A 25625-nucleotide genomic window follows, 5' to 3' on the forward strand; every position below is an offset into this window, starting at 1 on the left:
CACCCATGAGATTATGTAGCTGGTAAGGCCAGCTACCGTTTATTGAGTGACTGCTATGTGCTGGCACTGGGGTGGGCATTTTTCACCAAGTGTCACTAATCCTTACATCCCCAGGTACAGATGAGGAAACTGAGAGGTTACAGGCTAATAAGTGTCCGAGGTAGAATTCAAAGCCCAGGGCCTTCTATTCTCTGAAGCTTCCCAGATGCTGTCGGGCCCCTGCGCCTGGCACAGTCCCTGGCTGACAGCAGGCAGGGACTGAGGAACATCCGCTGAATCAATGAACATTAAAGATGGCACACGAGAGCCTGGTTGACTCTGACAATCACACAGATGTAGTGTCATTAAACGAACGCACACGGATTAAACGGAGAATAAGACTTTAATTGAGCACCAGCATTATATACATAAAATGTGTCCGCATAGAAAAATAAATCCAGTCGAAGTGTCCCTGAGAATCCACAAAGTCTGTGCTCTGTACGTGTACAGTGTTTGCTGACGGTTACTTTTGGGTCGAGGCCATTTTTCACATCAGTCTATCGGCACTCTGGTCAGGTTTTACGGCATCTTGGTTTTTCTTCCTCATTTTAAATATTTTTGTTTCTCACCATTTAAAACTTGTTTTTCGTTTTGTTTTTTGGGCCGTGTGGCTTGTGGGAATCTTAGTTCCCCGACCAGGGATTGAACCCAGGCCCCAGCAGTGAGAGTATCGAATCCTAACTACTGGATCACCAGGGAATTCCCTGGAACTTTTTTATGTTGAGTGAGCACATGAGGCTGAAAATCACACCTTCAGTGGCTATTTTTTCAAATCATTAAGGCCTTTATAAGGTGGCTAGTTCCCAAGATGGAGTATTTGTGCCAAGCTCCTTGGTGGTGTGGACGTTGTCCCAGCGTCTGAGGTTCTCAATCCGGGGGTTACTCAGCTGGTCTCAGCCCTTGTTTGTCGGTTGCTCTGATCACCCTCAGAGGCAGGCGTGAGAAGGAGGGGGTCGCTGTGCCCGGCTGAGTGTGTGTCCTCCTTGGAGGTCAGCTCAGAGGACCCCTGCCCAGACAAGGTCCTAAGGCTGCAGCCCGCCCCAAGGTTCGGCTTGTGGCTTTCACACACTTCTGTGATGACGCTCAGTTTGTCAAAAACTTCATTCTCATCAGACAGTGGGAAGGAGAATAAGAGAAGTGTGCTGTGATGAGGGTGGTTCAGAAACTGCAAGAGAAAAAAAAGAGTTACTTATCAAATTTCCCCATTTCTTTTTCTGGGCTCACAGTTCTATACAGAACTCCTGGCTGGAAAACGCTGTTTTAAAAAAATGGGACAATAACAGTACGACACTTCCTCAAAACACTAAAAATAGAATTACCATATGATCCAGCAATTCCACTTCTGGGTATACACCCATAAGAACTGAAAGCAGGGCCTCAGCTCTCTCCCTCTCTCTCTCTCTCTCTCTCTCTCTCTCTCTCTCTATATATATATATATATATACCCGTCTTCAGAGCAACATTATTCACAATAGACAAAGATGGAAGCGGTCCAAGGGCCCATCCATGGAGGACTGGATAAACAGAACGTGGTCTAGCCATACAACAGAATATTTTCTGCCTCAAAATGTAATGAAGCTGATACGTTACAACATGGGTGAACCTTACGCTAAGTGAAATATGCCAGACAGAAAAGGACAAATGGTGCGTGATTCCACTTACACGCGGTACCTAGACTAGGCAAATTCACAGACAGAAAGTGATGGTGGTGGCCGGGGCCAGGGGCAGAAGGGAGATGGGGAGGTTTTTCTATCAGATACAGTTTCTGCCTTGAAGATGAAAGGAGTCCTGTGACTGGAAGGTGGTGATGGTTGCACAACAATGTTAATGTACTTAATACCACTGAACTGGACGCTTAAAAGTGGGTAAGGTGGTAAATTGTATGTTATGTGTATTTTAACCACAATTTAAAAAATGCGACAGTAAACCCGCATCTCATTTGCTGAGTGATCACAGGTCCCCCTCTGAGAGTTCCTCTTGTAAACCCAGAGGGAGACAGGATGGTCCCAGAGCTGTGGGGCTGATGCCGCCTGGGCATCCTTGCCTCTAGGAAGCTGGGATGCTGTGAGCACGGGGTAGATGTGTCTTGGAATAACAGCTAGTCTCCTGTGCATCCTCAGGCTGAGCTGGGGGCCCTCTTTGGTGCTCCCCAGCAGCCTGTGTGTCCCTCTGTTTCAGCCAGCTCCGTGGCGTCCGGTGTGGCAGCCACCAGCCACTTGAAACCTGGCCGGTCTGGATCTACGTGTGCTGGAGGTGTAAAACACATACCTGATTTTGAAGACTTCGTATGAAAAAGAGAATGTAAATATTTCAACAATTGAAAAAAATAATTGAGTGCATGCTGAAATGATATTTGGGATATATTGGGTTGCATAAAATGTATTATTAATATTAATTTCCTCTGTTCCTTTTTACTTTAAAAATAACCGTGGCTACTAGCAAATTTAAAATCTATGTGCTTTGTTTCCATCTAGCCCGTTTTACGAACGATGACTCATGGTGTGTCCCTTCCAGCAGACGGGCTAGTTACAGACGGGAACCAGCGTCTAATCGTCCTCCAACACTTCAACCGTGAAGATGCCCATGTACGTTTCCTGAAATATCTGCCAAGTGCACATTCTCCACTTTTCATCCTTGTAGGTTCACCGAGGCTCTTAAATCTTCAGGACGAGGTGCAGAAACGTTCCTTAAAGCGTGGCATTCATTTTTAACTTCTTCCCCTCAGTTGGTTCCACTTTAAGGGATCAGTTAAGCCTTCCAAAAGTAATTTCCATAGCTCAGCCCTGGGAGATGACTTAACCTAAATTCTACCCTCCCCCACCCCCACCAGCCAACCGAAGGGAAAGGCAGGGGTCAGGGATTTCGCCCAGGTCCGTTGTGCAAAGGCGGTAGCTGCGGAGAGGAGGGACCTCCCCAAAGGCTCGGGTCCAGTGGAGCCACGGGAACACACTGGAAGCTACCTTGACTCTCCTGGGAGACAGGAGAGGAGAGGACAAAGCAAGACGCGCTAAATGTCAAGAAAGCGAAGGGCAGGCTGGTGGCAGGCTCAGAGTATCCGCGGTGGGTAAACCTCCCTATGGCTTTTTCAGCTAAACGTCTCCATCCCCAGCAAATCTCCCTCAACTCAAAATTAGCCTCTGGGCCAGGGTTAATGAATTCTCTGCATTTTGAGTCAAACTGGAGAATTTCATGATCTGAGGACCCTGATCTGCTCGTGGGTTCCTGGTGCTTCCTTCGCCCTCACTCCGCTGGCCCCTCTCCAGCCTCCCCCGCCCACCCATATTTCTCACTGGCCCACAGTCAAGCCTGCCAAGTCTTCTAGCCTGGGAGGCCAGAGCTCCTGCCATCTGACCCCTTAATTAAACTCGCCTCTGGCTTCGGTTCGCCTGGTTCCACACTGTCCCATCTGTCCTTTCCTGTCTGATGAGCCCCTCTGATGGTGAAGCCACAAGCAAAAAGCAGGTACACAGTTTGGCTTCCTCTCGGCTCCCCACGTACAGAACACCTCCTACGCTGAGCGAAGGGCCCGCCCGTGTGTCCTTCCTGCTGCGAACAGGCTTCTCAGAAGTGCACCTCTAGAAGACGCGCGTCTCATCCTGCTGCTGCCGCAGTCTCGCTGTCACTCTCGTTAGAAGGTTCTGGCCGCTCTGAGTCTCCTGCCTACAGTCACGCGGTCCACGTTCTATCCATGGCAGGAGCTGTGCTGCCCACACTTGTTCACTGGAGCTGAAACAGCTCCCAGCCAAGTCCCTGTCCAGGAACTGCCCTCCGCAGAAGGGAGCTGCCTTGTACGAGTCCTTCCCAGGGGCAGCCCGGACAATGGACTGGCTGGTGTGGGAACAAAGGCCTGACGTCAGTTACCACGACAACATATTAACAGGCCCAGGAAAGCAAGAAGTGGCAAGGCCTCCCTAAGAGACGCACTTCAGAGGGTGGGGGAGTCACCCTGTGAAGAGTCAGGGGCCTGTCACATCAGTTTTAGGGACCCCACGGAATAGGGAATGCCAGGACATCCTCTCCAAAGGAAGGGACCGTTATTGTGTCTTACCCGCCACCCCTGCCAGGGAAGCACGATGCGAGGTGGGCCTCTGGGTTCTGGGGGGGCAGCACATTCCACACCAGGAATATGGCTCCTGGTGTGAGTGATACAGAAGGCTGCCGGCTCTGAGGGGGCCTGGAGCAGGAAAGGGCCCCAAAGAGGGTACGGGCTTTGGAGCAAGCCGTCCTAGCCACACCTCACGCCGGCTGATGCTAGGGTATGGCCTCACCTCCCAGTGACATCTCAGCTGAACCCAGTGAACATGAAGAGGCCGTGAGAGCCGGCAGATCCTTGGAGGGTCTGCGGTGGGAAAAGAGGCTGAGTGGAGTTTATGGCAAATCCCAAGAGGAGCGTCACTGTGTGGCCACTACAGTTCTGAGGCCAGGCTGGCCACCTGCAGCCGAGAATTATACGCTGTTTGAAAACAGCTCTGGGAGTATTGGCCATGGGGACTTGGGAGAGACAGAGCCTTGGGCCACAGGACACCAGGTGACCGTGCCACCTAGAAGTGACCCTCACGAGGCCTGTCAGACCCACCAGGTCCTGAGGTGGGGTCAGAGGGCACACGTGCAGGCGGCCCGGCCTCCCCTGCATCTACCCCTGCTGCACCAGTACATCTGCCTCTGTTCACACCATGACCGCGCCGGGGGATGGGTCCTCATGACCAGGAGAAGCGGGAAGAGGTCAAACGTGGCTCACAGGGAGGTCAGCGTGGCACACGGGCACAAACCAAAGATGGCCCACAGCTGCACTGGAGCCCCAACTGGGGGCCCTGATGGCAGTGGGGGGGAAGCTCCCAATAGGCAGAGCTCCGGGCCGTGCATCTGGTCATCCCCTTTGTGTGGAAAGAAAAGTGGTCCAAGATCAAGTACTCATGGAATCCGAGGCAGGGGCCGACGGCGAGGCTGGTGGTCAGGGGCCAGAGGAAGGGAAACTGGAAGGCCAGCACAAGGGAGTCCGGAAAGAGGCGCGTGGATGGACTGTGGGAGCAGCTCCAGGTGGGGAGGTCTCTGGACCACATATGAACTCCGAGACCCAGAGAGGGGCCCTCTGCCAGTGGAGCTCTGTCAGGCCTCAGCAGTGCCAGCCACGGCCCTGCAGGATAGGGACAGCCGATCATTCCCGAAACAGGTGTCAACTCCAGTCAGAGTACACTGGTGCCCCTTCCAGAGTCCATGCCTCAGAATGTGACTTTATTTGGAGATAGGTCTTTACAGAGGTACTCAAGTTAAAGGAGCTCATTAGGGTGGGCCCTGATCTGATCTGAGGAGATTCGGACACAGATGGGAGAACGCCATGTGACGATGAAGGTGAGATGGGGGGACGCTTCTACAAACTAAGGAACCAAAGGTTGCCAGCAGCCACCAGCAGCCTGGGGAACGACCGGGAACGGCTTTTCCCTCACAGCCCTTGAAAGGAACTGACCCTGCTGACACCTGCATCTTGGGCTTCCAGCTTCCAGGAACTTGAGACAATACGTGTCTGCGGTTTAAGCCGCCTAGCGTGTGGTAATTCTGTTATGGTGGCCCGTGCTGACTGACACAGACCTCACATTACATCATGTCAGGCCATGGGACCCCATGACAGCAGAGGAGGCCAGGAGTGCAATACCCTGATGGTATCGCATGCGGGGCCACCCACCCAGCGTCTGCCAGCCTGGAAGGACGACGGCTGGCCCGCTGAAGGTACGGGGGGAGGGGGGGACTGGGAGTGGTACCAGCTTGGAGACGGTGCCCTGTGAGGACCGGCCATCGTCCTCCAGCACTGGGCACGCACTGAGAATCAATGACAGTGTGTGATAGTGTGTCCCCAAGAAGTAGAGTACAGGGGCTCAGGGACCGAGGGGTAGAAGTAGGAGTGGCCCTGCCTGCCATCACTCCCACTGACCCACTTGGGGAACTGGTATCCACGCAATCTTAGGCTCTGTGAGCTCAGAGCAGGGGTCAGCAAGCTACGGCCCAGGGGCCGAAACCAGGTTTCTTTGTACGGCTCAGGAGTTAGGCACGATTTTAGAGTTGTAAGTGACGCCATTTAAGTGGTTACGTAAGTATCTACATAATATCTCAATCTTGGTCTCAAAGCCTAAAACAGTTACCATCCCAGTGGGGGACATTTCCACCAGGAGACACAGTAGGGATCCCATCGAACTTTAAGTGATAGCTGCCACCTCGTCATGCCAGGATCCTTGTGCCGAGAAACTAGCCAGCAAGGAAAGGAGTCGCCACACGGGTCATCAGGAGGAGAAAAGGCTGCTGCTACGCGATGGGAGCACCCGGCTGGGTGATGGGGCACCTCATGGTATTGGGACTTCCCCTGCCCAATTCTGATGGCAAGTGGATAAGCACAAGTGCCCAGATTCCTGGGGTCCTGTGACCAGGGGCTCAGTCCTCGCAGAGCGGAGAGTCTGAGTCACCCCGTCAGGTCAGTAGCCTATGTCAGCAGCGGCTGGTCAGGGGAGAGGGGCCTCTAGAAGGAGAGCCGAGCAGCGAGTGTTACTTGTGCCCGTGGGACCAGCTGCAGTGATGGGGCTGGACCCTGTTCCGTTAACCTTCCTCTTGTAACCTTGTAATCTAAGAGATCGACTTAGCTCCTCGAGAAGCTGCGCCCGTGGGTCCCGGTGGTTTATGGGGTGGGCTGGAGTGGACGCTGCAATGCGCCACCCAGATGTCCTTCAGGAAGGAGGAACTTGCTCCCCTGGCTGCTGGGAGTGGGGCTGCCTCCCCACTGAGCGTCTCCCCCAAGGTTCCCGGGGCTGAAGGAGCTGCCACATCTAGTTACACCTCTTCCTGGGGGCACCCACACCCAGCCCAAGGGTAATGTGGGCCCCGGGCCCTCTAGCCTCAGCCCTGGACATCTCTACCACAGCCCCTTCAGGACTGGCATCGTATCCCTCATCCCATCCTGCTGCCCTCTCTCCCGCAGAGGTGTTACTCGCAAGGCTAGCTCCACTAAGACTTCTGAATGCAAATCTCCATTTTGGAGTCTGTTTCCTGGGGAATGAGACCAAAGACAGGATCATTTGGGGCTGAGCCTGGCACATTTTCATTTCTAAGTGTGAGAGTATAGGCAGGATGATTTCATTTCTTTAGGTCACTTCCGTCCTACAGTCTCTATCCAGGTACATCCTTTCTTCTTCCCAAACCTTTTGAAAATAGCTTTCTTGAAAAAAAAAAAAATTGCTTTCCTAAAGTCTCGGACACACATCCCGTAATTTCAGTCGCTCTCAGATGTCCCACAGCTGAAACCGCACTTGCCCCTCCTCCCATCCTCTGCCCATGGCTGTTCGCGGACACTCAGCCTACAGTTTTCCCTCTCTCATCTTTTCTGCTCCGAGCTCTGCTTTATCTCTTCCTGTCCCAGGACCATCACCTTTGCTCCCTGATGACTTGGGGCTCGGGGAAGGGAAGGTCGGAGAAGGAACAACATCCAGGTTGGAGGACGGGATCCGGAAAACAAACCTTTACCCCCTCCCGTAGGGCTGTTCCATGAGCTCAGACTTCCCTGGAGTGGCACCAGGGATGGGACCAGCGTGCAAGGTGCATGTCATTCTCCAGGAAACCACGCTGTGCTGAGTTAGGCGGCCCTGACTTAGAAGGACAACTTCTGGTCAGCGTTTCCGAATCCACACCTGGCTCCATCCTGCTACCTACCTCTTTCAGGTGCTGTGGAAGAGAATTCCTCGGGGGGATGGCATGCTTGGCCTTCTTGTAAACGCACCGCAGCAAGACGAAGCAGCCAGTGAGCGTCAGGAGGGCGGTGCACACTGAGGCTCCCAGGACCCCGGCCACGATCCAGGTGGGGGCGATTTCTGCAGGGACAAGGGGCTGGGTCATGTTCTTGTCAGGCACAGATTGGCTGACAGTGACCGAAACACTATTTTCACCATCACAATCCAATGGTAACCCCTGACCGTTGGGGGGACCCACACGTTTGTCTCGGAAGGCGTGAGGAGGAAACCCAGCAGCTGTTCGAGGATCCAGAGGTTTTCAAGTCTCACCCTTTCCTGTCTTCCTCCAAGCTGGGTTTCTGGCATGATTGCTGGTACACACACAAAAGCAGCGGCCGCAAGAACTCTGACCCACTTTACCTACTCACAGGGTAGCAATCAGCTCCCTGGTGGGGATAAAGCTCTTCTGCCTTGAAGCAGAAAACACGACTCCCTGGGCCCCAGAGCCCCGCTGAAACACACGCGCTACAGCGTTCTGAACTGAGAACTGCACAGATGACCCCACCTGATCCCCTGCACTCAGAGACCTCCCCCAACAGTGTGGTTGCCAGCAGCCTAAGGCTGAGCTCTGGGACCACCCAGCACCCCCTTGAGCTCCTCTCTGGAAAAACTCAAGGCTACCAAAGGAATTTACCTTTGTTCTGCCAATTCTTGACCTTCCTTTCTTAGTGCATTTTCACAAAAAGCTCGGGACTGTAAATCTTTCCTCTGTCCCTTTGGGACCTACATGTATCTCCTACAACCAAGGAGCGTCTTTCTCAAGGACCTGAAAGCCATTTCTTTGAAATGTCATCATCGGGAAGGAGCGAGCCCCCGTCTAAGAGTTCCAGTGGGACCTACCCTGGCATGGTTGGTGACACTATGATGAACCCCTGGGGGACAGTGCCTGGGTCTCCTTGGGTCTCCAACCCAGACATTTGAGCATCTTAGACAAGGACATTCCACAGGCACACCTGGTTGATGGTGACAAAATTCAAAGGATGCTTTTGTGACTCACCAAGAGGGGGAAATGGGGAAGGAGAGCAGACACTGTTTCACACAGGCTGTGAATTGTGGGAGAATCTAGTGATCAACACCCTCTATATAAGGCTCTCTAACTTGTTTCAGTCTGTCTGATCATGCTGTCAGGTGGACTCCCTTTCTGTTTCACAGGGAAATCGTGCCTTTGCTTACCTATGGGATTAATCTGTAGAGTGGGCTTAGATGTTACTTCCTTCCTGTCATTTACTAGCTGAGCAACTTTTGGCAAGTTACTTCACCTCTCTGGACCTTCATCTTCTGTCTCTGAAAGGGGAGAAGAGCCTTTCAATGCTCTCATTGAAAACTTGTGAGGTTTAAATGAGAGAACTATGTTTAAAAAAACCTAAAATGAATGTTTGACAAAAGCAGATTCTCAGTGGGCTATACTTTTCCTTTCCTTTTTTTAAAAAAATTATTTATTTATTTATTTATGGCTGCATTGGGTCTTCGTTGCTGCATGCGGGTTTTCTCTAGTTGCGATGAGCGGGGGCTACTCTTCCTTGCGGTGCGCAGGCTTCTCATTGCGGTGGTTTCACTTGCTGCGGAGCACGGGCTCTAGGCACTCGGGCTTCAGTAGTTGTGGCACGTGGGTTCAGTAGTTGTGGCACATGGGCTTAGTTGCTCCGTGGCATGTGAGATGTTCCCGGACCAGGGACTGAACCCATGTCCCCTGCATTGGCAGGCGGATTCTTAACCACTGAGTCACCAGGGAAGCCCTACTTTTCCTTTTCTTTTAAAAAATGTTTGGGGGCTTCCCTGGTGGCGCAGTGGTTGAGAGTCCGCCTGCCGATGCAGGGGACACAGGTTCGTGCCCTGGTCCGGGAGGATCCCACATGCCGCAGAGTGGCTGGGCCCGTGAGCCATGGCCGCTGGGCCTGTGCGTCCGGAGCCTGTGCTCCGCAACGGGAGAGGCCACAACAGTGAGAGGCCCGCGTACCGAAAAGAAAAGAAAAAAAAAAGTTTGGATTTTGTCAGTTAATAGGTGATCACTTAAGAGTCACGAAATATTTGAAATAGTTCTCTTTTCGGTCAAAGTGTGTGCCTCATGCCATGTTCCATGACATAAACCTTAAGGAATGTTTAAACGCATGATTTTAATAATGTCCTTATTAATAACGGCAATGACATCGAACCCATATTGCGGGCTCACTCTGTGCCTGGCGCTGTCCTGGGTGACACCCTTTGATTCCCCTCATTTTGCAGATGAGGCGGCCAAGGCACCAGGCAGTTCAGGATGCGCCCCACACCACTCATTACGCTCGAGTTCGCAGCAGGGAAGGACGGGACACAGGACAACCGGGCATGTACTCAGGCCTGGGGAGAGCAGTTGGCAGGTGTTTAGAGGAAAGAGGGATGATTCCAAGGTCAGGGATTCTAGGGATTCAAGCTGGGTGGGGATCCCCAAAGCACAGAATTCTGATTCAAGCACAAATGATTCATGAAAGGAATAAAAAGATAAGCTCTTTTTATTTAACGGTGCTGTTGAGAGGCTTAGCCAGGGCAGGAGGAACACAGGCAGGTCGACTCAGCCTCAGATAGAGGCGTGGCACTGGACAGGGAACTACAGAAAAAGAAAGGAGACTGACAGAGAATTCCCTCCAGAGAGACAGCAAGACTTTCCATCTTCTATATGGCTCTGCATTCCTGAGAAAATGTGCTTAATATGATTGGAGAACAGCTTCGGATGGCACTGAAGAGATCACGTGCCTGGTTGAGGTGAAAGATTCCTAGATGCAGGCAAGTAATTTGTGCATTTACAAAACGAAGGAAAAAAACCCAACAAGAAGATTCAGGAAACTCCAGGCTGGAAAGCTTGGTGTGATATCCAGAAAAAAATACAGACATTCTGGAATGGATGGTTAAGTCGCTAATTACAAATACTTAAGAAAGATAAGGACAATCACAAAAAATAATAACATGAGGCCACCGAGAAGAAATTGGCTCAAAGTGGCTGCCTTTCCTGTTTTGGATAGGGTTACTTGTTGGTAAATTACGGCACATTATGGGCTGGTTTTTCCCAAGCTGTTTTCCTTGGAATGCTCATCCTCAAAAAAGATGTTGAGGGCTTCCCTGGTGGCGCAGTGGTTGAGAGTCCGCCTGCCGATGCAGGGGACACGGGTTCGTGCCCCGGTCCGGGAAGATCCCACATGCCGCGGAGCGGTTGGGCCGGTGAGCTATGGCCGCTGAGCCTGCGCGTCCGGAGCCTGTGCTCCGCAACGGGAGAGGCCACAACAGTGAGAGGCCCGCGTACCGCAAAAAAAAAAAAAAAAAAAAAAAAAAAAAGATGTTGAAAGATCAAATATGCTAAAAATGCTAATATATAGGGTGACTTTTCTGAGAGAGAAATGCGGCGTACCATCATTTCCAAGCACATCTGACTACCGGGCTCTTGTTTTGAGAAATATCCCATAACCACTCATGGGACACGGTTGTGACAGTGCTGCACTTGGCACTGGGTGTCAATTTCAGGTCATATTTGCCAAAGTCTTACATGGTGACTTTGTGGACAGTAAAACCAAATAGCTCACATAATAGTCCACTAGATTCAGATGGATTGGTGACCAGTAAGCAACTAGGTAGGCGGTCTAGAGGGAGGTATATCCTAGACACACCAACAGTTTAAACAACGAACTGGTAAGGACCCTGAACCTCCTACCAGCAAATCAGTTGATGAGACGAAGCAAAACAGGGAGAGAAATATGTTCAATGACAAAACCCAACATTCACGAAGAACTTGATAAGCTGAAATGATGAATCACTGTGACGGCAGCACTGCAGTTGCCTCAGAATGGCAGTGACACAGAAGATGAAAAGTTTTACTCTCTCTCTGGAGGGAATTCTTCATTACGCTCCTTTGTATTTCTGTAGCCCCCAGATCAGCACCTTGCTTCCAGGAGGGCCTCCGTAAATGAAAATGGTCAGGAGCAGACCTGCGTGTATGCATCCTTTTGTGGTCTGAGCTGGCGGAACCTCTGGACATCTTTAAGTGACAAAAAGGCCCCAAAGGGCCTGACGTTTGTACACAGACATCTAGGCCACAAGTTTTTATCATTCTGTATGCCAATGCAATGCATCCGTACAAAATTACTCAGTGTCTAGGCCAACTGGTACCCTCCCCCTCCCTCTTTTCCTCCTTCCCTTCCTCCTTCCCCATGTTTTTTTTTTTTAAGAAACACCAAGCGTGGAGGCACTCTGCTAGACACTGTGGTACACATCATATGTGGGGGACTGTGTTGAGGACCTGAATTCACGAGGAACCCTAAAACCAGCTTGCTGAGGACAGTGAAGGGGTTTCCAAACTCTTCCCATCACGTGCCTGAAGGAACTGGAGATGCGCAGCCTCGGAAGGAAAGGCTTCTGGCGGGGGGTGTCAGGGCTCGACCTTGGCTGGGTGGGCTTGGGAGGACTGAGACTTGCTTCAGGGGGCCCAAGAGGACAGAACGAGCACACTGGAGGCGGACGCGTGGAGGGAGACCTCAGCTTCCCGGACGGAAGGATCTCCCATCCATCCCTTTGGTCTAGGAGTGAACGAGCTGCCTCAGAAGGTGGGGTCTCCTTCCCAGCATGAGGCGGTCAGTCGCGGCTGAACTGGGTGGGAGTTTGAGCTGGATGACGATCTCTAAGGAGCCTTCCGGCCCTCACACTCCCGGGGAGTCTCTAAAGCTACTTAAGATGCTCAGAGGAGGGACTTCCCTGGAGGTCCAGGGGTTAGGACTCCGTGCTTCCACATTAGGGGGCGTGGGTTTGATCCCTGGTCGGGGGGCTAATATCCCACAAGCTGCATGATGCCCTCGCTTCAGGAAAAAGATGCTCAGAGGAGACAGAACTGTAGACGGTGCATCTCGAGACTCACCGTCAGCGGTTGTTTGCTCACAGACAGGCTCACTCCACTCCCCGGTTTTGTTCCGATCAGGAAGAAACCCTCGAACTTGAACACAGTAAGTTGTCTGTGACTCAAGATTTCGGAGGACCTCGAAGTCATACTGACCAGTAACTGGAAACTAGTAACAGAGACAAAAATAAGAACATGCCTCAGCAGTGAAGGGACGTCATCTATTCTCCCCCGCCTCCCCGCCCCACTTACTCGTTATAATCTTTCCTTCAGGCTCAAAATAGGAGGATGAAGGAAGCAGGCGCTCCTCCTGGGTCGTCTCAGGGGCCCCGGAGACCATTCTGAGGTCGGGGTGGGCAGGGCAAGGACTGACCACGGTCCTGCCAAACCACCTCATGCCCTGAATTCTCCAGTTTAAATGACAAACAAGCCATCCCACTTCCTTTTTTAAAAAAAATAAACCAGTTGTATGGGTTGAATTTCGCCCCTCCCAAATTCGATGTTGAAGTCCTAACCCCTAGTACCTTCAAAAGTGACTTGGTTGGATAGAGGGTCTTTGTGGATGTAATCAACATAAATGAGGTCATTAGCGTGGGCCCCAATCCAATACGACTGGTGTCCTTATAAGGAGAAAATTTAGACACAGACGTGCACACAGAATGCCACGTAAGGATGAGGCAGGGATTGGGGTGATGCCTCTATATACTAAGGACCCAAAGATCGCCAGCACCCACCAGAAGCTGGGCGAGAGGCCTGGAACAGATCCTTCCTCATGGTCCTTAGAAGGAACCAATCCTGCTGACACTTTGATCTTGGACTTCCAGCCTCTAGAACCTTGAGACAATACATTTCTGTTGTTTCATCCACCCAGTTTACAGTACTTTGTTAAAGCAGCCCTGGCAAATGAACACACCAGTCATCTACAGTAAGACTCAGTGTGATTTTCTAAGTCCAGAGCATGTTCCTGACAAGGCTGCCTGGGGGTCTCCTCTGAATCACTTCTCCATTCACGAACCTGAGCTGCCCGCCCCCAAGCGGCTCGACTCCCCTCAAGGGCACACCCCTCAGCCTAACTCTGGTGGGGGCGTCCCAGACTCATCTTAGTTTAATTTAAATATATCATAATTGATGATGTATTTCTGAATTTGAGAAACCAAAATAGTTTACAGCAAAATCAAGGGAATTCAAAGAGTACATACTGCCTGTATTTCCAGCATGGTTACAATTTCCTCACAGAAGGGCCTTATGAAAAATCTGTTACGTGAATAGGAGCTGCAATAGAAAGTGAGCACAGACTCTGTTTTTACTTTAGTAATTGGTTACTTTTCTTTGGGGGCTGGGCCTGCTGACAGCTTGATTCCTTTACTGTATAAGAAGCTAAGCTCATTGAAGGTGAGAATTGGATTTTACCAATTGAAAACATGAAGAGTACAGTATAACTTCTAATCATTAAAAGCAGAAATAAAAACAAAAAACCCCTGGCTTTCATTTCCAGGAACCCAATATTTCTAAAACCTTACAATGCATTTTTTTCAAGGCTAAACTCAGAGGTTGACATGTCAGAAGCATACATGGAAGAGGGTGGCACGGATGTGAGGGCTTTTCTAGCCTTTTTTCGCTTCTGGACAACTTCTGATTTTTTCTCACTTTCTCCCATCAGGAAGAAAGAATTTCTAAAAGCTTTTAATGCTCTTAGCTCGGCGACCTAATATGGCACTCTCTCAGAGACACCTGCATTCTAAAAGGGAACCATTTAATCTTATTTCTTTCGGGCTGCTGTAACAATACCAATGACTGGGTGGTTTATCAACATTTACTTCCCACAGTTTTGGAGGCTGGGAAGTCCAAGGTCAAGGCACTGGCAGATCTGGTGTCTGAGGAAGGCCTGCTTCCTGGTCCATAGCTGGGTCTTCTCAGGAGTCCTCACATGGTGGAAGGGGCAAGGGAGCTCTCTGGGGCCTCCTTTATAAGGGCACTAATCCCATTCACGAGGGCTCCACCTTTATGACCTAATCACCTCTCAAAGGCTCCACGTCCTACTACCATCACATTGGGGATTAGGTTTCAAAGTATGAATTTGCAGGGGAGTGTGGGTGGGGTGGGGAGAGGGGGAAGGGAACACAAACGCTGAGTCTACAGCACGTATAGACTGGTAAAGGTGACCCTGCAGGCACAGTGAGGGAGGCACTGGGGAGCAGGCAGCCTTTCCAACACTCCGTGTGTCACACCAAAGTCTTCCACACTGCAGGCAGAGTGAAGGCACAAATATGTAACCATATGCCTGTCCTGAGGGCATATTCTAGGTAAGAAGCTAAAGAGATAAACTGGGTTTTGAATTTCATGCCTGGGGCAGGAGGCACTCAGGCCTGGTAACTGTGGAATCTGATCCTTAATCACAGCAGGCTGCAACCTCCAGGAGTTACCTTCGTACCCCAGACTTTGGCAGGGACACTTGCATCTGATAAGTGACCATAAAACTTTCTGTGTTGCTTCCTAGGCACACAAATCCTGGGGCCTTGACTATAAGCAAAATCATCTATTCTGTGAAGAAGGCAGATACCCTGCATCAGTTAACGAAGCATTTTTAAAAACTGAAGTATAGTTGATATACAATATCTTATTGGTTTCAGGTGTGCAACATAGTGATCTGACATTTATATACGTTGCGAATTGATCACAACAGAGCATTTTTGGGGGAGGGAGATTAACTTGAGATTTTTGGGGGGCTACATAGTATGTAGATATAAATTTAATTACATCATTCTTCAGACAATATGCATGGGTGACCCTTTCTTCCCAAACGCTTGAGAATCAGTGATAAAATCAACATTTAATGCAGAGGAGATAACATACGCATAACTTAACTTACATAAAATATACGTAAGTTAGTTTAGGACCACAGATGGCATTCAGCTCAGAAGCACTAAGTGTAAGAGTTGAACAAAGATGAATGAAAATAGTCTTGACACGTCTACACAAGGGCACGGGAACCTCACGTATTGACCATACCCATTGTTCAGGTAATGGGACAAGCTTACTTTTTTCATTATGTCATTAAATTCCTCAACAATCCTATAAAGTAGGTTATTATCCCCACTTTATTAACGAAGTGGATTATATGCTCATTTTGCAGACCTGAGAAGCTGAGGTCAAGAATGTGACTAGAGTCACACAATGGCAGGGGCAACGTTCCAACAGGATCTTTCCACTCCCAGCCCATGTTGTGAAAGGCACTGTCCCTGGAAGAGGAGGAAAGCAATGGGGAAAAGTGGGGTCAGTCCAGTAAAATGTGACACCCACCATTCATCCAGGGCTGCGGCTGCCCTGGACACGGACTTGACTATTCTGTGGTGTACTGGGGCCTCATGCCATGCAACAGTAGACATTCACTGATCACCTGACTCCGCTGACTCCAAGTTCCACCAGCCAACAGCTGAGTCAGCTCTGCCTTCTTAGGCAACTTCCCTTTGGGGAGAGAAAGGCCTGAGCTCCTGCACCAGCACCCAGGAAGCCTGCTCTGTGCATTGCTCTTGTGGAATGGGAAGCATGACCTGACATACCGGCCATCCCCCACAATGGGAAGCTTCTGGAGCTCAAGGACCAGGCCTGAGATCCTCTGGACCAGTGGTCCCCAACCTTTTTGGTACCAGGCACCGGTTTCGTGGAAGACAATTTTTCCAAGGACCAGGGGCAGGGGGGTGGTTTCGGGATGATTTATTTATTGTGCAGTTTATTTATTTATTTATTTATTGTGCAGTTCATTTCTATTATTGTGCAGTTTATTTCTATTATTATTACATCAGCTCCACCTCAGATCATCAGGCATTAGATCCTGGGGCTGGTCCCCAACAGACCCCTGCTCTGGACCATAAGGTGCTGCCACCTGGCAAAGCCTCCCTCCGACCAACACTGAGCAAAGGAGAGGGAGCTTACATCTGCAATGCATGTGATTCGCCGTGCTTACCTTTTCGTCTGAGCCATTTTTCCAATATTGCACATGATAAGTCCATGAGTTATAAATATTCCTCATGCTCCATGTTTCAGGTTCATTCTTAATTTTCGGGGCTAAGAAACGCATATGTAAAGAATTAGCAAGTGCTTCTACTTGGATTCTGGGAGGTCCGATAATGGCTAAGTATGAGAACAAAGCAAAATGACAATCAAAATTCACATGTTAAAAACATCAACATTTACTTTTCGTAACTGGGCAGACCAACTGGGCTACTGAAGTACTCTGCCCTGTGATACACTGCTGAGGTGATGCTGACAGACGTGGCTAAGGAGGATTCTTGGATTTTGTTGCTTAAAAAGAAAAAAATCTATTAACCTTTGCCTTCATTAATCAGGTTTAGTCCATTTATGTTTACTGTGATTTGATATATTTGGAATTATTCCAACTACATTACTTTGTGTTTTCTGTAAAGAGTCCCATTTTTTTTTTTTAATTCCTCTCCTCTTTTTTTCTTTCTGTTGGGTTGAATTTTCTCTGTTTCCATTGTTGGGTTGGAAGCAACAGATGGTATTTCTATTTTTAGTGTTGAACCTATATAATTAAACCACTTTCCAGCAAATACATTTTCCAACAAAGTCTGAAACTAGATCTTCCCAGACCAGGGCTTGAACCCATGTCCCCTGCATTGGCAGGCGGATTCTTAACCACTGCGCCACCAGGGAAGTCCTGGGCAATCCTTCTAATGCATCTCTCGATCTGCTCTTTGGAGGGCTGCACTTGAGTTCTGTTCATGAGATTCTTCTCCTCCTTATTCTCTCAATTGCTATCTGGTGGTTTAATTAGTTTTCAATTCCTGATGTTCTAATGATGTTCATTTTATGACCTCTGGTGGGTCCCCATGACCTTCCAGCTCTAACCCGGGAATAGCTTTTTCAATGCCGACCAGCCAGCCTGACCCAACCCATCTGCCATCAGCTGTATCCGTCCCTCTGTCCTTCATCCCGGGCCAGCTGGTCTTTCTGCCTCTACACCTGCCTAAAATCAGTCTTTATTCTTCTGCTGATTGCATCACATTTCTTTTTTTTTTTTTTTTTTTTTTTTTTTTTTATTAACATCTTTATTGGGGTATAATTACTTTACAATGGTGTGTTAGTTTCTGCTTTATAACAAAGTGAATCAGTTATACATATACATATGTTCCCATATCTCTTCCCTCTTGCGTCTCCCTCCCTCCCACCCTCCCTATCCCACCCCTCCAGGCTGTCACAGAGCACCGAGCCAATATCCCCGTGCCATGCGGCTGCTTCCCTCTAGCTATCTACCTTACTACGTTTGTTAGTGTGTATATGTCCATGACTCTCTCTCGCCCCGTCACAGCTCACCCTTCCCCCTCCCCATAACCTCAAGTCCGTTCTCTAGGAGGTCTGCGTCTTTATTCCTGCCTTACCCCTAGGTTCTTCATGACATTTTTTTTTTTTCTTAAATTCCATATATATGTGTTAGCATACTGTATTTGTCTTTTTCGTTCTGACTTACTTCACTGTGTATGACAGACTCTAGGTCTATCCACCTCATTACAAATAGCTCAATTTCGTTTCTTTTTATGGCTGAGTAATATTCCATTGTATATATGTGCCACATCTTCTTTATCCATTCATCCGATGATGGGCACTTAGGTTGTTTCCATCTCCGGGCTATTGTAAACAGAGCTGCGATGAACATTTTGGTACGTGACTCTTTTTGAATTTCGGTTTTCTCAGGGTATATGCCCAGTAGTGGGATTGCTGGGTCATATGGTAGTTCTATTTGTAGTTTTTTAAGGAACCTCCATACTGTTCTCCATAGTGGCTGAACCAATTCACATTCCCACCAGCAGTGCAAGAGGGTTCCCTTTTCTCCACACCCTCTCCAGCATTTATTGTTTCTAGATTTATTGATGATGGCCATTCTGACTGGTGTGAGATGATATCTCATTGTAGTTTTGATTTGCATTTCTCTAATGATTAATGATGTTGAGCATTCTTTCATGTGTTTGTTGGCAGTCTGTATATCTTCTTTGGAGAAATGTCTATTTAGGTCTTCTGCCCATTTTTGGATTGGGTTGTTTGTTTTTTTGTTGTTGTTGAGCTGCATGAGCTGCTTGTAAATTTTGGAGATTAATCCTTTGTCAGTTGCTTCATTTGCAAATATTTTCTCCCATTCTGAGGGTTGTCTTTTGGTCTTGTTTATGGTTTCCTTTGCTGTGCAAAAGCTTTGAAGTTTCATTAGGTCCCATTTGTTTATTTTTGTTTTTATTTCCATTACTCTAGGGGGTGGGTCAGAAAGAATCTTGCTGTGATTTATGTCATAGAGTGTTCTGCCTATGTTTTCCTCTAATAGTTTGATAGTTTCTGGCCTTACATTTAGGTCTTTAATCCATTTTGAGCTTATTTTTGTGTATGGTGTTAGGGAGTGTTCTAATTTCATTCTTTTACATGTACCTGTCCAGTTTTCCCAGCACCATTTATTGAAGAGGCTGTCCTTTTTCCACTGTACATTCCTGCCACCTTTATCAAAGATAAGGTGTCCATATGTGCATGGGTTTATCTCTGGGCTTTCTATCCTGTTCCATTGATCTATCTTTCTGTTTTTGTGCCAGTACCATACTGTCTTGATAACTGTAGCTTTGTAGTATAGTCTGAAGTCAGGGAGCCTGATTCCTCCAGTTCCTTTTTTTGTTCTCAAGATTGCTTTGGCTATTCGGGGTCTTTTGTGTTTCCATACAAATTGCGAAATTTTTTGTTCTAGTTCTGTGAAAAATGCCAGTGGTAGTTTGATAGGGATTGCATTGAATCTATAGATTGCTTTGGGTAGTAGAGTCATTTTCACAATGTTGATTCTTCCAATCCAAGAACATGGTATATGTCTCCATCTATTTGTATCATCTTTAATTTCTTTCATCAGTGTCTTATAGTTTTCTGCATACAGGTCTTTTGTCTCCTTAGGTAGGTTTATTCCTAGATATTTTATTCTTTTTGTTGCAATGGTAAATGGGAGTGTTTTCTTGATTTCACTTTCAGATTTTTCATCATTAGTATATAGGAATGCCAGAGATTTCTGTGCATTAATTTTGTATCCTGCTACTTTACCAAATTCATTGATTAGCTCTAGTAGTTTTCTGGTAGCATCTTTAGGCTTCTCTATGTATAGGATCATGTCATCTGCAAACAGTGACAGCTTTACTTCTTCTTTTCCGATTTGTATTCCTTTTATTTCCTTCTCTTCTCTGATTGCTGTGGCTAAAACTTCCAAAACTATGTTGAATAAGAGTGGTGAGAGTGGGCACCCTTGTCTTGTTCCTGATCTTAGTGGAAATGCTTTCAGTTTTTCACCATTGAGGATGATGTTTGCTGTGGGCTTGTCGTATATGGCCTTTATTATGTTGAGGAAAGCATCACATTTCTTTAAGTCATGATTCCAAACTGACTTCCTCCTCCAAAATTCAACACACAAATCCTTCTAGTTTTTCTCACTAACAGCGCTGGCTCCAACTCGTTTTTACCCTCGAGGCATTAAAGTCATCAAATTTATATTTAATTATCTTATTGCTTTATGCCTATCCTGTCCTATCTCTCCCACAAACTTCTTTAAGGCCACAGCCCTTTTTATTACATTCCCTAAGCTCCTTGTGCAAGGCCATCCACTTGGTGGGCACTCAAAGAACTCTTGCTGACGGGCCAACCAAGGGGGAAATGAAATCAAGGCAAGGTGATGACATAACAACAAAATCAAAACCAAGATGGCTTACTGTCATCCACAGGACAGAAGGTGATGTTTATCCAGTCTGAATGCTCGTCTTCAAATTGAGCCCTGACCCTCAAGGTGTGGTCACCGTACTTGGAAAGACTTGAGAAATCACATTCCGTCAAGACAGTACTTGTGCATATATCTTGGAATTTCCTGTAACTACAAAATCAGAAGAAATCATGAGAGTTCTAACCTCAGTCGCTCTGAGGCTGACTGACGCTTTATTCTTCTGCTACCAAAGGATAATGGAGGATAACGTGAGGAGAATAAAGCAAATTCTTTACTGTCAATTTCAAAGAATACTATGTATCGTTCACACGAGCATTTTCCAAACTGTGCTCCATGGAACCTTAATGATCCTTGAGGTATCATAAGACTTTCAAAAACAGTCCATCCCACAGTCAAACAATTTGGGGCAAAAACTGGGTGAGACATGAACAGGTGTCTGTCTTCACAACAGAACTGCTCAGAGACTTTCATATCCTAGTAAAACATGTCTTTCCAAACAGGGGTTGAGTATTCAACATATTTGACCAAGAAAGCTGCCTTCTTTAACTATGTATTTCTGAAACTTGTGGGGCATGGTTTGTGAAATGTTGATATTCACAGATTAGCCAAAATAAGTGTATCATAATGATTTCAAATAATGTCTTGTAAGTGACTATTGTTCAGTTACGCTGGAAAAATTATAAAATTCGTTGACCTCAGATCTCCAGCCCTGGCACCAACCCCTGAAGGGAGGGTGGCAGAAACATGAAGTGGAAGGAAAGGAATGTTTGAGAATACCTACCAGGTACGTGTAACTTAACCTCACAACAGCCAAAGGAGCTATAATTAGCTCCGCCTGAGGTAAGGAAATCCAGGCTCTGGTCTTGCAAAAAGTAGGAATCTTGTCTGACTGGCACCTTCCTGTCTTTGTGCCAAGACCAATCTGGTTACCCTAAGAGGTCATAATGAAGATGACGGTGATAACAATAATAACAGCCAACACTTGTCAAGCACATAGGTGTCAGGTGGGGCACTGATTTCGCAGTATTATCTCACTGAATTTTCACAACCCCAGGAGGGCGGAAGTGACATCACTCCTATTTTATAGGTGAGGCCCAGGTGTAGAGAGCCTAAGACGCTCCCCCATGGGACTTGGGTCTGCTTGACTTCAGAGCCCATTGCCTCAGGCACCACTCCACAGTCCACAGCACTCTTAGGAGGCAGAGATAATTGGGCTTATGCTATTTCACTGTCTGCTTTTTTCACTTAATAGACCACAAACATTTCTCTAATCAATCAAGTCTCCGTGGCTGCCTAACATCCCATCGTTGGGGAAATCCAAGGGTCATTTCATGAAGGGGGTTTTCTCACATGCGGCCATTTCTTTCCATGCATTTAAACTAATGCATGAATTGGGTGGAACACAGGAGTATTGCAAGAGTTGTTCTGCAATAACTTCCGTTTCACTAGGTCATTTTTATTGCACCTACAGATGTTTTTCTTCCCATTAAGTAGCTAATAGGATCTATTCCCCATATTTACACCTAATTGTTTTAGATGTTTCCATATTCAAATCACCAAGCCATCCTCTGAAGATCCCTCCACCACCGGCCAGCCCTACCCAATGTACACATACAACAAGAATTTGTACTGTGCAACTGCTCAGGTTAAATTCTAATCAAACCTTTTCCAGAGCCACAGAAGGGTAATCAGATTTTTCAGGATCAAATTTCTTCCACACCCAGCACGTCTTTTGTTTTCCCCAGCACAGGCCATGCTTGGTCTGCAAGTCTATGCTGAGGAGACCTGGAACCCAGGTATCCATTCTTGGTTATTGGGAGCTCTCATCTAAAAGACAAACACCTAAAACCAAACGCCGCTACTCCAATGGCAAAGAAGCAAAGAACAGAACAACAAGAAATAAACCACAGGGGAGGGGGACAGACAGAGAGGGAAGCTCATTTTCCACAGTGAAATCCCTAGAGCTATCAAGACAGAGTGGAGAAAACACAGACGAAATTATAAAACCAGTCAGTGCTAGAAAATACACCGCAGGAGAAAGATAAATCTCAGAATGATGCTTATTAATTAAGTCCTTGGGGAAACTGACAAAACTGGAATATGGCCTTAAAGGACTGTATCATTGGTGAAGTTACCAAATCTTGATAACTGTACCACAGCGATGTGAAAGGTTATCCTTGCTCTCATGAAGTACACAATGAAATATTAAGGGGCAAAAGCAAGAAAATGTGGCGAACCTTAAAAATTGGTGAATATAGGCTCTTTGGAAGTTCTTTGTATTATACTTGAAATTTTGAAATGTTTTGTTACCTGGGAATTATTTCGAACTAAAAAGTTTAAAAAAAATGTAAACGAGGATTATCTTATTCATCTTTCTCCTTCTTCTCTGACTTAGCAGGCCTTGGATATGTCTGTAAAATAAAGGCCGGGTGGGAGGAGTGTGGGATCCGTGGCATCTGAGACCCCCAATTCCTCCCTCCTCGCTGAAGGAGCTGTCTGCCTTTGACGAAGTTTCTGAGTCACATGGGAAGCAGGTGTGCGGCTCACTGGCCTTTGGCTTCCTGTTGCTGTCTGCACCTGGCACAAAGGTGCGTCATCTGCACTCCAGCCTGTGGTGTACAGTGGCAGGCTGCCAAGGGAGGGCTGGCGACAGGCTGGGCAGGTCCTGGGAGGTCAGAACACCACTGAGGCAATCGTGGTTGGTGATACCTTCCTTCATAAGCGTCTGCCCAGCAGCTGTCTTACATTCAATTTCAGAGTAACTGAGTGCTCACTATGCAAATGACCTGCACCCCTCCAGCACTGGGGTGTGCAGTTTATAACCTACTGGAGGGGGTCGGCGGTAAGTGAGCAAGGGGCTTCCTGCCTGCTTTGAATACCTCAGTTTTCTTGGATGGCTTCCACTGTTGACTTCTAGCAACACTACTCTAATAACTGGAAGATGGTCACCACTGGCATTTGTCTCTTAGAAAACACTCATAGTGACAAGCCCGATATGTTCGCATTGCGGTAGGCTGCCACTGTGGCCGATGACACTCACCATCTACATGATAAAATGTCTGTCACACCATGAACCATCACAAGAAAAAGGAAAAAGGAGTTTACTTGTCTGTTTTCAGAGAACAGCGCTTTCACAAGAATTTCTGGGACAGAAAGAAGAAGGCCAGGAGAGAGGCTCCCCCTGGGCTGTCAAGGTCACTGGGGTGACAGCAGTCAGACTCTCTCCTTGGTCTGGCCCAGTGACCAGTCCAGCCAAAGCCACCATCCTCTGACAAGAGCACCCCAGACTTACCTTTGGTACTGAGCTGTGAAAGTCAGGTTCCCCTTGGGAAAAGCAGGCGACTCCCACTGTAGAATGTTCCTGAAATTAACTGAATTCATTCTGACATTTTCAGGAGGTGGCACCATTCCTAATGCTGTAAAAATAAAGGGGAAAAAGTTGGCAGCTCTCTTCCTCTAAAAGGCTGTCCAAGAAAATAACCATATCCCATACTCAGGTCTTCCCTATGGCGCCAAGTCTTCAAATGGGCATGTGGGTGAAGGAGAGACATGCTTCAGCTGTGCTGAGGAGTCTAGATTGTATCTGAAGAGAAGAAATTGCTAAGGGGAGGAGGATAGTAAGAGTGAAGTGCGGATGGCTGAGGGTGACCTGGATTTGGGTGGTGGTAGAAAGGTGTGAAGGGGTGGGTAGATGGATTTTAGATATATTTCCAGAGGTATAAAATCTAGGTTTCCTAATACATTTGGTGTGAAGAAGTAGATGTTAATATCCACTCCTGGCTTAAGTACCTGATGGCCTGACTGGAGCTGGGGACAGGGAAATCAGGAGTCCCAGTTAGAATTTGCATTAGGTTTGAGATGTGAAGGATACGTAAGTCGGTATATCAGAGACAGCTGGATGAATGAGCCTGGGGCACAGAATATAGATCTGGGCTAGAGACAGAAATAGTTGTTAAACTTTTTAATAGAAAACGCCAAACATACAGAAAAGTACAGAGAAGAGTATATTAAACCGCCACCGGCCCATCACCCAACTAATGCCAACAGATATAAATTTGAGAGTCCTGAGCCCATAGCTGGTATTTAATGCTAGAGTTCTGCTGATACCCCCTAAAAGGGATAGTGTAGGGGAAGGAGAGAAGAGGGCTCGGGCATGAACTTGGCTGTATGGAGATCTGGTAGAGGGGGAGGATCCCAAATAGAAACAGGCTGGTAGGTAGGAGGGAAACCGGAGAGCAAGGTACCCTGGAAGGCCAGGGATGAGTTCATCAGAAAGGAAGGAGGGATCCATAGTGCTGTTTGAACCTGGGCTAGCAATTTAGAGCAGGACAGGAAGGGTTTCACTGGATTTAGAACTCAGAAACAATAGAGCTGCAGAGTTGAGGGGCAGAATTCAGATCTTGTGGTGCTGGGGACTTAGTGGGAGGCCCTGACGGCCCGCCCAGGCACTTAGTCACTTTGAGTGCGCCTCTGGGGTCCGCTCAGGGGTCGTCTTTGGGGCCATCGCTGCCCGACGTCGTAGCCGAGCCTCCTGGTTCCCGAGCGCACCTCGGGTCGGGACGCAGCGCCAAGGCGGGGCCGGGTCTCCGCGCAGGCAGCCCGGCTTGGGAAGCGCGCTGGGCGCGCGATTGAGCCGACACTCCGGAGAATGCCCGGCGTCCCCTCCCCGCAGACCCCTCACCTGACACCAGGAGGCAGCCGCCCAGCCAGCTCCGGAGGCTCTGCGCCATGGTCGCGCATGGAGCCCGGGAGGGCGCTCGGCGGGCCGCGGGCAGCCACCGGGCACCGGGGTACGCGCCCCTACGCCCGCTTCCGCGCCAGCGTAGGGAGCTCTAGTGCCCCCGCCCCGAGGCTGCTTCCGGTAACCGGCGGGGCGGGGCGACGCGAAGCCCCGCCCCTGCCTCGGACCCCGCCCCCGCGCGCCAGTCTCTAGAGGCCGTTGTCACCCGATTGGCAGATTGGCAGGGGCAGGTGCAGAGGTGGAAGGGCACTATCCTCCTCCAGGTGAGTGGAAAACGGATTGTAAAACAGATTGCAAAACTGTGCGTGCCGTGTCCCTATTACCTTAAATGCATGCTTTGAAAGGAGTCGCAAGTTAAATAAATACACTCCAACGCCAACCCAGAGGTGATATCTGGATGGTGGTGGTTTACACCATGCAGTATTCCCCAAGTTTTCTCCAGGGAACAGGCACGGCCTCTGTAACCCCTCTCCCCGCAAA

At 48.4% G+C, this 25625-nt stretch overlaps 1 protein-coding gene across 2 annotated transcripts; it reads right to left on the bottom strand.

Moving 5' to 3' along the window:
• Window positions 1–373: 373 nt before the first annotated feature.
• IL10RB (interleukin 10 receptor subunit beta) lies at window positions 374–25229 on the bottom strand. Of its 2 annotated transcripts, none has more exons than XM_060010384.1 (7): window positions 25086–25229; window positions 23697–23820; window positions 20397–20554; window positions 16622–16722; window positions 12679–12826; window positions 7729–7886; window positions 374–1204 (listed from the first exon to the last, which is right to left on the bottom strand). In XM_060010384.1, the coding sequence occupies exons 1-7, from the start codon at window positions 25132–25134 to the stop codon at window positions 923–925; spliced, it is 1020 nt and encodes a 339-aa protein (XP_059866367.1). In that variant the 5' UTR covers window positions 25135–25229; the 3' UTR covers window positions 374–922. The 2 variants fall into 2 exon arrangements, with proteins under 2 accessions (XP_059866367.1, XP_059866366.1); XM_060010383.1 differs by having other exon boundaries at window positions 16622–16788.
• Between the last annotated feature and the right edge of the window lie 396 nt (window positions 25230–25625).

This window comes from Delphinus delphis, chromosome 4, assembly GCF_949987515.2.
Source record: "Delphinus delphis chromosome 4, mDelDel1.2, whole genome shotgun sequence".
Lineage (NCBI taxonomy): Eukaryota > Metazoa > Chordata > Mammalia > Artiodactyla > Delphinidae > Delphinus > Delphinus delphis.

Coding starts and splice junctions, on each gene's coding strand:
- IL10RB (XM_060010383.1), bottom strand. CDS start 25,134: ATGGCGCAGAGCCTCCGGAGCTGGCTGGGCGGCTGCCTCCTGGTGTCA. Junction 16,789..20,396: donor CTTCTGTCCTGTGGATGACA/GTAAGCCATCTT, acceptor TCTCATACTTAG/CCATTATCGGACCTCCCAGA. Junction 12,827..16,621: donor AAAATGGCTCAGACGAAAAG/GTAAGCACGGCG, acceptor CTCTGTTACTAG/TTTCCAGTTACTGGTCAGTA.